The sequence below is a fragment of the Xenopus tropicalis genome, chromosome 1 (genome assembly GCF_000004195.4).
Source record: "Xenopus tropicalis strain Nigerian chromosome 1, UCB_Xtro_10.0, whole genome shotgun sequence".
NCBI lineage: Eukaryota > Metazoa > Chordata > Amphibia > Anura > Pipidae > Xenopus > Xenopus tropicalis.
In genome coordinates, this window is record NC_030677.2 from 156,209,781 (window position 1) to 156,222,700 (window position 12,920).

General features: G+C 37.4%; 1 protein-coding gene across 1 annotated transcript in view; it reads left to right on the forward strand.

The window, feature by feature from the left end:
- Nucleotides 1-3,265: 3,265 nt before the first annotated feature.
- Nucleotides 3,266-12,920, forward strand: part of galnt9 (polypeptide N-acetylgalactosaminyltransferase 9) — a 128,827-nt gene continuing 119,172 nt past the window's right edge. Inside the window, exon 1 of the mRNA XM_002931877.5 lies at nucleotides 3,266-4,258. Coding sequence (XP_002931923.1) covers nucleotides 4,018-4,258 — 241 coding nt within the window. The 5' untranslated portion in view covers nucleotides 3,266-4,017. The remainder of the gene's footprint in view (nucleotides 4,259-12,920) is intronic.

Below are 12,920 nucleotides of genomic sequence, written 5' to 3' on the forward strand. Positions count from 1 at the left end.
AGCATTGTGTATATATGTTTGTTTTTTTTATTTTATTTTGCAGCAGCGTAACAGTTTTCATAGTCATATTACAAAAACTGCTGCCAGTAAAAGCAATCTGGATTAATGACAGGCACAGGGACACTCCAGCAAGATCTATTGGTGAGAGATGAGAAACTTGCCTGGTCCTACATTTCAGAATAAAACATACTATCTACAAATAAAATTGGGTTATTTTTCATTATGCAATCCACTGACAATTTTTATTAATATCGTAACAACCTCTTCTAGCAAAGAAACCTTGCACTGAATTAAAGATAATGCCCAACACAGCAAGATATATCAGACTAGCAATGGTATGGAAACAGCCTGAATATTCAAAAATACAGTATGCTCATTTTTTAGGCTTATTCCTACCTTGAACAAATAAGGAAAGTTTATACTTATTATGTACTCAGTCACACACAGGCAAACACATATACAGGTATATTTAAAAATATGAATGTTAAAATATTTAAAAATTTCTTTTACATTTATTTTTATGTGAGAGCCACATTCAAATATAAAAATAGATGGGGAGCAACACAAGCATGACAAAAGTTCCTGGGGTCCAAAAAGGAATGCTATCTGGTAGCACCTATGTGGACTGGAAGCCTATAGGAGGTTCTGTTTAGCAATAAACCTGGTTTTTATGCAAACAAAATGTTCTCCAAGCCAGGAATTCAAAAATAAGCACTTGCTTGAGGACCACTGGAAGCAACATCCAAGGGCCACACTGGTTAGTGTTCACTGGTTAAGTGGAATAAATAAGGCAACTGAGTAAATAAACATTGCATTACAAATGCTATTTTGGGAAGACTTGTCCCCTGACGTAAGAAATAATTTAGCATGCCTATATCCCCAGGTGGTAACTAGTATTAGCAAAGGATCACATACTGCAATATACAGAAGAGTCTAAACAGCAGCACCCTTCTTTTACAATAAGATAAATATATTGGCTGATCCCTTCCCTTCATCTAAGTCAAACAACCAATCTGAATGGCAGGAACATGTGGAGGTGAAAAGCATAGAGGCACCTCCAAACAATAACTATGCCCATACACAAAGTCTTATTTATAGTCTGTGTTGCCCTTGGCCATTGTGTAAGAATATGTCCTCTCACATTTTGAAAATAAGCCATCCAATTACTTTCCACATCCATTCTAGCACCACCAATTTCTATCATTCTAACCCTATTCCTAAATTATGAATCTTGCAAAGTAAGCATTATTAAAACATGTTAAAACCACTAGAAATGTATAATGCCCCATACAGTGGACCATTGTGCAAACAGCTGCAGTCCTCTGTGTTCCGTTTCTGACCTACAGACTTCTCTTTAAATCTAGATTGCACTAGATTCAACAGGGGTAGGCGTGGGTAGCACATAGGCATCCTCCTCTTCCTCCCTGTATCAACCCTTTCATCTGGTGCTCAGTGCAGATCACAGTGTTGCAGTGGGTACAAGTGCTCCATAGATAGATACTGCCCCAGGTATGGGCTCCTTTAGCAGGAAGCTTCCAAGACCAAGCTAAAATGGCAGCTGCTATCAGAGGGAGCTTCTAGGGTTCTTTACTTATGTATAGTAAAGCTTTCTGTAGAATAAATATAGCATTCTAGGTGGCACTAATGTGGTGAATCTATTGGCAGTAAAATCCAAAATGACTTTCCTCCTCCTTTAATCCATAGCTTATCTGGGCACCGTGTGGTCTGCAGTCCATCTCCATAACCCATACCTGTAGTTGATGCCTGTCTATGAGATAGGATCATACATACATCATCCCAGTGTCACAATACTTTTAATAAAAAGAAAACATGAGGGCTCATTTACATCAGCAAATGCAGTGAGCAAAGTACAATTTAGAGTGTAATCACCATATTTTTCCAAGAACTCCAGCATTGGTGTGGTCACACAATAGGGTTGTGCCTGGTGCAACTGTGGCTTATGCAACAAAATAAACACAATTGCTCCCAAACTTCATCACAAATCGAACGCAATTGCTCCAAAAATTTTCAGAGAAGACAGTATCTCCGGCATTTGGTTTGTGAACAACACATGCAAACTATTCTTTAGATACAAATGTGCTGCGCCCATTGATATAGGACTTTGAAGAAACCCTGGAACTACCACCTGGCCGGGAGGTGACTGAAGCTCTAGACTTTCCCTGCATCAATAGAAGTAGCAGCACTCAGTTAGGAACACAAAGGCAGGGGCTGCAAGTGCAAATACACAGAAGAGCAAGGAGTGCATTTTGATGCAAGTTCCTTTAAAGAATAGGGTTTTATTCACAACTGACTTTGGGGAAACTTGCATGAACAAATTCTATTAAACAAGGGGATTAACTGGCTTATAAATACCACTTTTTGCTTCTTTTTCTAAGAGTCTAAATACAGTCACCAGAGTGCCCCCCACTAAATGTAATTGCGGACTAAACCCATAGGTAGGTATCTTCCAGGTCTAGCTTGTAGCGAGGGAGAAGTTGTTTTTCTAATCTGCCTATATTTGCCTCCTTTTCTATCCCCCCCTTTTTGGTCCAACAGATTAATGTTATTGTATTCCTTGCAGGCTGTATAGTGCTCTCTGTCCTAGAATACCTCCGCCATGGTTGTTAGCATAGTGTTACTTTACACTGTAATTTCTGGCACTGGGGTTCAGCTTGGTATGCAATCAATGTGAAAAAAGACATTCTCAGTTGGCAATACTGGTAGACATATTTTTACATTGGTTATGCTTTTTATGCTCAGAGACACACACACATACACAAACACACACACACACACACACATATATATATATATATATATATATATATATATATAGCTTAAATTACTGTCTAGCAGACCAAGGCTTTCAATATAAAGGGTTAGTAATGGCATTAGGTAATTGTTTTAAATGTAAAATTTCACTCAAATGTATATCTTACATTTTTGTGGATTTTTAGATAATTCCTAGACAGAATGAAATAATAATGTATAGGTAGGCTGCCTTATAAAGTCATATTTTATTGTATAAACATGTGGATGAAACTGGTGAATATTCAGAAGATGTTGAAGAGCTGAAGGAAATAAACAAAGCAGTTACTAATGGTGCCCCCCAGGGATGCCAGGCTGGAGCACACAGGTCAGGGGTGGATGCATTGAGACAGCGTTACAGCATGAATAAGCAGCAATAGTGCGCCCCGCCCCACCTACTGTACATGTAATATGGAAACCCCCCGCTCCAGCAGCGCATATTTCTACTGAGTATGAATCTGGGCTAAAGCAGCGTTACAAGTCGGAACACGGGGGTAACGCTCAGAAGCTCAGGGAGAGGCTTTAGTGCTGAGCCCATTCTATGAATGTTGATGAGGGCTGTTCCTTACGTCACGTTGCACAGGCGCCCTGTGTTGGGACAAAAGCACCCGCTCTTACACACACAAACACGTACACACACACACACACTGACTGACTGACTGCCCGTTTCCCTGCACCTCCGGGAGGCTGTGCGCCCGTTACAAACCCCCTGCTCCTCGCCCCCATTACAGTTTCTCATACGTGATCCAGAAATGTAAGCGCTGAAGTGGCGCAGCTGCAGGCGCGGTGCAAAGCTGGACATTGTGTGAGGACTTGTGGGGACTGTGGTGCTGAACGGACAGCTCCCGTGTCTGGCCGCTACCAATGCAAAGGGAGGGGAGGCGGTGCTGAAAGAACAGCTCTCATTCAGGGCTGAAGGTGCTCCCTGTCCTGAGCTCAAAGCATCCACAAGGCGCCGGAGCAGATTTACCTTTATCAGTACGATATTCGCTTTCCACATGCAGTGACTTTTGGGGAATGCTCTCGGATGAAGATATTTCTGCTATAGACCTGTAGGAAGTGGCCGCTGATGGGTCAGCTCCTACTGTCGGCAAACCTTTTGTTTCTTTGTAGGTGATCCCGCAAAATGTACAGACTGCTGGGCTAGGGGCTCGGAGTAAATGCTTGACTTCAACTGGGACGCCCTGATGCTGGATCTCCACCGATTCCATGGCGGTGGCACGAAAAATCAAAACTTTGCTGACTGTCAACATCTTAGTCTTTGTGGGTATCATTCTCTTCTCAGTGTACTGCAGGATCCAGGACAGGTCCCAGGAACTGGTACAGATTGTCAGAAGTTCTGATCGCAGAGTAAGGAGCAGGGGTACCAAAGTGGGGGCTCTAGTGGACCGGGAGTCTATACTTCAACGACTGGACCACCTAGAGGAAGTAGTGTACAACCAGCTAAATGGTAACCTCTTTTCCCTTCTTTTCTTACTTCCTCCTTGTTTTTCTTTTCTTTTTTTTGCTAGCTGTCTTTCATTGACTGTGTGTTCATACTCACTAAAAACTCATTTGAGTCCTGCAGTGTTATGCAGCATATTGTGGCACTGAACATGAGGTGACCAGATCATTTGAAAATTCAGGGACATATCTAACACTGCAGGGCAGTAATGATTGCATTCAAAATAAAAACTGCAATCAGTTCAGCAGGATTATCTAGATGTGTTCCTGAGATTTCAAGTGATCTGGTCACCCTTATTGAAAATGTTAAGCGTTCTAATGCTCTGCTATAGCACAACTCCAGCAGCAACAATTTACACCAAATGTGTTCATTGCTTTGCAAGGGTTGCTTATGCTAATGCTTTAATGTAACAGTAATGTATACTGATAAAGTCTGTAAATATGCTTTAATGTAACAGTAATGTATACTGATACAGTCTGTAAATATGCTATAATGTAACAGTAGTGTATACTGATACAGTCTGTAAATGTATTCCTCTTGCATAATTTTTGAGATCCCTGTTTGTTTAAATGTATTGTGAAGCGCTGCCTAATTTGCTGGCACTATATAAATAAATGATGATAATGATGATACTATGCCTATATGCCACTGAGATAGAAAGTTTACAGTAGAACAATAAGAGCAAATAGGAGGTTAACCAAGCAAAAACTAAGTGCACCCAAGCAGAAGTAATCCTACAGTAAATGTGAAGGAGGTCAGTGGGCAATCATTCCATTCAGTGAAGGGAACTGTAAACAGTTTAGATTAGAGCTTTAGTCATCTGTGTGCTACAGAAGTTTGCTCATTCACAACATTCTTAAGTGGTGCTGAAGGTGTAAAGATGTCTGTTGTTATCAGATTGGTTTTAATACTCAGTAAATTGATGCTCCTTCTGCAATAAACATAATAGATACATAATATTATGTAGTGCTGGAGTTAAGGGGAACATTTTTTAAATAAGCCAGAATGGGAATTTGGACAAATAGGAAAAGTTACATTATGTGGACCCATTACAAAACCGGTGTATGTTATCATCTAAGTGCAACTATTCATATTTTGTATTGATACAAACACTTGCCAGGAATTCTAAATATGCAGATTCATTTAATGTGATCATTTTTGTGCAAACATTACATAGAGGAACATTAAGAACAACAAATATGGTTTAAGCCCTGGATATTTTATCGTTGCCAGAAGTGCTGGCCAAATCTTCCCCCTTACAGTTTTCTTAGGGATCTCAGTTTCACAACCTATCAAGCATCTGGGTGCTTTTTTATTTTTTTTTGTTATTTTGCTGTTACTGAAACAAATGTATTTTTGTATATATTGTTATGTAGTGTGAAGAGCTATAAACAAGTGCATCCAGACATCTGTTCTAATGCATGCAGTTTTACTGGATGGGTTTAAGCATGTTATCTAATCGTTGTAAGCTACAAACCTAAAGAAAGAACGTTTGTGTAGCAGGAAACCCAACCTCATGTCCAGTGCAACAAATAGAAAATGCTTATGAAAGCAGCTCAACAAACTGTCAAGAATGGTACAAAAAGTACAGTAGAATAAAATAAAGTTTTATGAAGGGCAATTATTTGCAAAAATGTATATCCTTAGGTTGCTGTTTCATTAATCCAGCACCCTGAACTTTCCCCAATACCAAGTATATATATATATATATACTTACATAATACACAGCCATTCTGCAAGTTCTAAATACTTTTATTATGTAGAAGCCATTAATAAACCAGAAGGTCATATACTTTCTAGTTGTAGCCTGAATACAGAAGGCCCAGTCTGAAAACCTCTAAATGAATGACTTGAAAGTACAGCTACAGCATTCATTATTGGCAATCATCTTTTATTTGCAATGTTTTTCTGTAAAATGTTAAATTTAATTGATTTTCCCTGTAAAAGAATGGGTAATGATACACTTTAGTGTTTTCAGACAAAAGAATGGATTGAATAAATTAACAAACAAAAAAAACAAAAACAATGCAGTAAAAATATTCTATTTTACATCAATTATTAAAGAGCAAAATAAGTTAATGAAATCTCAGTTCTTTGTGTTTCATAACAACAAAAATTGTTTTTAATTTGGTGGAAGCTATTGGGGATGTTTAAAAGTCCCCATCCCATTAGGTATGGAAATTAGGGAGTATTTGCAGTAAGCACTGAGAAACTTTTGTGTCTATTCTGCACAAATTAAAATATTTACCAAAGGAAAAGCTATTTTCCCAAATGTAAGTTGTTTTAGGTTAGTTTATATCCTCCATTATTTTAAAGACAATCCAAATTTCATTTCTTTTAGAACAGGTGGACTCTGGTGGACTTCTGTTAGCTGTGAAAAGTTTCTGTGTTGAACCTCCACAGTGACATATGGAAACATGTTTCTCTTTTGTGGCATCCATATGACAATGAGAAATCAATATGGTTTATTGGTTTATCAGTTATCAATAATATCTTGACATATTGAGCAGTTAAATCCAAAATTGGCAGCTCTAAATAAGACATCAATTTGTGTGTCAGGAGAAAAGTAGTATTTTTACATTGTTTTTGTCATTTGAAAGCCACCTGCAAAGATGAACAGATTTGTTTATTGCATTGTGCCATTATCCTATTTCCTTGGAGTCTTTCAGCTCTGTCTACAGAGGCATAATGATTTGCATTACTACACAGCTCACCCCCTAAGTTCATGCATGTACCTAGGTTGCAAATGAAAAAATGGGGTTTTGAGAAATGTATGTCTGAGGAATACAGAGAAGTGCTGGGAGAAGGTAGCAAGGGAACTAATGAGATAATCTACCCTGAATTCAATCTCATAACTGTGCTAGTTATAACACTTATCAGTATGGCAGTATCAAGTCAACACTGATCAATGACTGAAACCCAGTCTACTAGGGTCAAAACTTATACAATGAATCCAAAGCTTTCTTACTATCAAATCATTCTTTAAATATGGCTGTTATATGTATCATATGTGACTTGGAGTGTCATGGAGTTTATATTTTTGACTAAAGGAAAATGTGATTTCTTTAACGGTCACCATGCTGTCGATTTTGGCATGATCAAAACAGCAAACAAGTATTTATTGCAAATATTACCCTTTGTGCCAATCACACTGGGTCCCCAATTACTTGCCAAGGGTGGGACCTCCAAACTTGGGTAATCTCTGCTCTGTGGATTAGTAATATAGATCTCTGCCTTTAAGTATTCTAGAATGTAGAAAGACATTATAAAATATAAGCTTTTAACATGGCTTAGTTTTTAAGATAAGTAAGCTTTATCAGAAAGGTCTATGTAAATACAGCCATAAGCACTCACAGAAATGCTGCACTGAGTCCTCTATCAAAATAAATACAGGATTTATTTTTCTTCTTTTGTGTACACATGTTCTTCTGTGTCAGACTTCCTGCTCAGTTAGCTCCTCTCTCCCCCTCCCTTATCTTCCTCCCCCTCCCAGCTGTGCTGTTTATTCTGCGCAGCCAGCAGCCAGAGCTGCAGCACAGAAGCTACTGAGACCAAGCTCAATTGGCAGCTGCTATCTTAAAAAAAACAGAGGAAGCTTCTAGGGCTGTTTACTCAGGTATGGTAAAGCTTTCTACAGAATAAATATAACATTCTAGCTTGCACTATTGTGACTAATTTATTGGTAATAAAATGGCAAAATGCCTTTTCATCTCCTTTAAGTCCAGCTTGTCTTGACTAAGTTATGAATTATCCAGTTCAACTGATTTAAAATAGTAAAAAGCAATAGTGTAGTTGAGCCATAGCTCAACTTAAATGACAACCCATTTAAAGGCTGCCTGTGGGGAGGGGGGCAGAATACTGCCAAGCAGCAGAGTGGTCAGCCCTGTATATTAACTTTATTAAAATACCCACTGAGATATAATTGGCCTTTTCCTACCTTATATCATTTTTTTGTTGCTGACTGTTGCTAATAACTCATCAACGCCAGTGAATATTGTTCTATTTCCCACGCAGAGCACAACCTTTAATGCCAAAAGCAATTGTAAGGTCAGAAGCATATTTTACTTAAATTGCTCCCTTTTTCCTGTAAGATGAAACACTCAGCACAGCATATAATTAGATATAACTCAAATGTGTTTGTGCCTTTCTTCTTTCTTATCATTGTTGACAAAGCCCCAAAATGTAAATGTGTTGTAAATTTAGTGAGATGAAAGACAGGAAGATAAAAAATAACATTTAATTGACTATGCTTTTTACTGGCTGGGCTTATTAAGTAGAAATTAAAAAGAGCCTAAGGCTAGTGCCACACAGGGCTGTTTCTTGGCCTGGGCTTTTAGGCTAATGCCACATGGGGCTGAATCTTGGCCTGCAGAAAAAAGCAGGCCAAAAATTAGGCCTTACGTTGGCACCAGCCTCCTACCTTTCCTGCACCTGGAAACATTGTCTGCACCCGATTGCAGGCAGATGCGATGGATATCAGCAAAAGACGCAAGAGTTCAAATTTCACAGCTGATATCTGCATCCTCTGGTGCTCCCTAACTTGTTGTTAGGCATTGAAAAATAATTATGAAAACAGGAGTCAATGTGCTGGTTAAAGATTTAATCAAAAAACTATAATATAGGGAAAAAGCAAACCATAGTCCACAAACAGGCAGAACTTACACTGCAGGGTAAAGGGCAGGAACTCGAACAGGAGAAAGGATTCAGGTACAGGAATCAAGAGAAAGGATTAGATACAGGATTCAAATGATCCAACAAGAGCCAATGGTCCAGCACCAAATGAAATAGAGTATAGGCTTAAATAGCCCCTTAATTGGGCTATTGCCTACAGCTGGATTGGGGTGAGGACAATGGTTATACTGACAGGGGGAAGAAGTGGCTCAAGCAGGAGGAACAGCGACCAGTACACAACAGGTCCCAGGTTCAAGACCAGAGGGTATGAAACAGAGGATGCTTACATGCTTTCTACTGCCCCTCATGAATACAGGCTTGCTAAATGCAAACAGCAATGTATTCATGAGAAGCACATGTCTTTGAGTTCCATTCTGGAATGCAAAGACCTGCATCCTTATTGCACAGTGTCAGATCATTCATAACAGACCTTCAAATATATGGTAATTAACATATGATTTAATTTGACATTTGTTCAATATTTGTATTTTCAAAGAACCTTTACATATGTATGAGTTCACAGACTTGCATCTACCCTTACCACAGCTAAACCTTCAAAGTATAGTGAAGATGACAAAAGGACTTAGTTGCCAAAGGATGGTCTATTTGACTTAATTTAACCTCCATGATGAAATATATAGCTTCTGATATATTGAGAACATTATGTTCTGGAGATGCCTGGATGTTTGGTTAAGTCTGTGGTTAGATTTTATAGTCACGGTTCCATGATCAGGTACAATCCTGTCTGATCTACACAAGAATATATGGTCTGACCTGAGGGTCACTTGTTCATTCAGAGGCTCATTAGCAAACTATTAAAAACAAATATTGATGTCATTTCCTTTTTATATTTATTTATTTATGCTTTCATATTCTTTGTTTTCACCAAGACATATCTATGCAACATTATGTTTATATGGTTTATATGTATACCTTTGCTAGATTAAGTATTTCATTTATTACCTTTAATACATCTAGGGAAATATTTAATTAATTTCATACATAGGATCCATATTATTTAATCAGAAAAAAAACATCAAACTGAAACTGTGTAATACTGTTTCATCTTCGAATAATCTGCAAATAATGAACAAATGTTAATAGAGTTGCAGATATCTTTAAGTAGAAATACAATTAAATTTGGTACCATCCACAACAACAAAATAAATAAATAAACTACAGATTCTGTTGTGCTTTCCAGATCATTAAGACAACATTAAAAATAGCATGCTGGACTAAATTACAATCCCTGGGGATCCTGCTCTAGGCAAAAACAACTGGAGCTTGTGCCACATGCAAATGCATGAACACTAGCATTATGTGGCATTTATATTAGAATTAACTGCTTGGTTTGAATACAAGAATGAAACAAAAATAGCATGGAAATAGCTTCTAGCAAGAACAGGGGAGAAAAAATTGCTTTGCGTTTGGAGGGTTAAGAAAACATGCTACACATACTGTATTGGTTGCCTTTGAAGTCCTGGGTTGTCTAAGTTGGTTACATTTATCCAAATTACTATTCCTAAAGTGTTTTAAAGGGAAAATGTATCCTTTTTTCAGTAGAAAAGGTGCATAAAAAAAGGAAACCATTGTACCTTGAGTAACCATTTACTAATCCCCTTTAGACTCACAGTGTAATACAACCTGTTCAGAACCATTTCAGAATCTCTTACTTCGCAATGGGACTAGGAGAGGGAGGGGTTGCACTAGACTATTATCATGGTTTCCTTTCAGTCTGTGGAATCAGGTATGCCTGTGCAAAAATACACATTGATATTTATTTTTGTCAGTTCATATAGTCTTTATACACCTTTTCTAGATCAACTGAATGAGCTCATGTAAAAAAAGGGTGGCATATCCCTTTAAGGAGGTTGTTCACATTAAACTTATTGAAGAGTTATAAGACATCTTACAAGTTTTAGGGCAGTGAAGTTGTGGAATGCACTTTCTAGTGATGGCAGATTCTGTTAATGCCTTTAAGAGGGGCCTGGATGAGTTCATGAACAAGCATAGTATCCAAGGCTATTGTGATACTACAATTTACAGTCAGTATTATTGTTGGTATATATGGTTTATATATGTGAGTGTATAGACAGGTCAGTATAGGTTGTGTGTGCTGGGTTTACTTGGAAGGGTTGAACTTGATGGACTCTGGTCTTTTTTCAACCCAATGTAACTATGTACCTATTTAAGTGCAGTTAATTGTTTATGCTTATTGGTTTTTTAATTATTTGCATTTTTTGTTCTGCTCTCAGGCTTGGAATTTAAACTGGTATCCAGCTGCTAGGGGGTTAATTACCCTAGCAATCAGGGGGCAGGTTTAAAGTCAAAGCTAATGGGAGAGAGAGAGTATAGTAGAGAGATAGAAGGAATCATAAGCAAGAAAAATAAGGATAAGAATAAAAGTGAAGAACTACATTCAGTATGTTTTTTAAATGTGGACATTGACTTTGACAACCAGATGGGATTTTCAGCTGCATGATATGAAGGGGCAGAAGAGTAAGGCTTATATATTAAAAATAATCATAGGACTTCCTCTTTAAATAAGTTAAATATACCCTGTACAGTATATATATACCCTGTTTATATAGTAATCTTACTTAATTTTTCAATACAAGCAAGTATCGAGTATTGGGATTTGTATAGAGAGTTGTATTTATTTCTGTGTGTGGGAGATGGCATAAAAATTGTTTGGGTCAAATAAAAAATATCGTTATATACAGTATAGCTGAATACTTTCTTGGCTTTACAGAGAAATCATTTTTGATCAAAGATTGTCCCAGACATAGGACTTTTTCAGTTTAACTAACAACCCTTTCCACTGCTTTCAACAACGATCAGTAAAACGTTGTTTTAAACAGTGAGTGTTAGGAGAGGAAATTCAGGCTCATACTAATGAGACAAAGCATTAAAAAGGGCCTGTGTGTAGGTTGCTATGGCTATGCAGTTTTATTTTGCATTTGGGAAAAAATGAGCTGATGGATTCTATTCTTTTTATATTGTATTTAACAAGAATTGGGTTTCTAAATATTTTTTCTGTTCCCTTTTAAACATAATTGGTAACATTTACTCTATGAAATTATAGCTGGGGTCATTTTCTTGTCAAAACGTTGTTATTTCTAACCATCTTTTTCTGCATTTGCCCATTTCCCTGTTTTAAAGGGACAGGTATGAATATATGTATAAAAGATGGAATATGGAGATGCTACAAAGCATTCTTATAATAAGATGTTTATTCTGTTGCTGGTATTAAAGCCATGTGATGCCAAGTGACTGTAATAAAAAAGTTTGTTTCTGTTACCAGAATCTCAAATGGTCAGTGCTAGTGACTCACAATGATCATGATCACCAAGGAGTCATTTTATTTTCTTCTTTTTTGGTATCCACTGTCAATGAATATGTTGAAAAGCTGCTGCATAAACAGGCTACCCTTACTACTAGGCACTTATTTTTATATGCTCCCTTTCTCTATAGTTTCAGATTTATATAGAACATTAATTATTTCAGTTGCTTTGTTGTCAGATGTTCATTTGTAGATGCCTTTCTCTAGATGGGACCTAAATACAATTTTCAAGGTAAGGTTTTGCCAGTGACTGACATTTATCGCTTTCATATATGAATATTTCTGCTTCAAAAAAAACCTCTATTCTGCTTGCTTTGGCAACATTTTTTTTACTGAATGATTTCTTACACTCAAGTCATCTAAAATTATGGGCCCTAAGTCCCACTCATCTTTTGTAATTTGAAATCATAAATTAGCCATAAACTTAACTTCGTTGTAGAGCTGTATTTCAGTACATTTAATGCAATGTAAGAATCTGTAAGAAGTTGTATCTATGTCTGAGATGTACAAACACAGGCAGTATAAAATGTCATCAGTCTTTTAACAATACAGCAATCATGAACTATTGCCCTGCCTGCAAGTACAAAAGCACAAAAGGAAGCAAACTACCTGCTCTGTCAAAAGTAGGCAGCATTTTATTCAGAGATTGGGAGC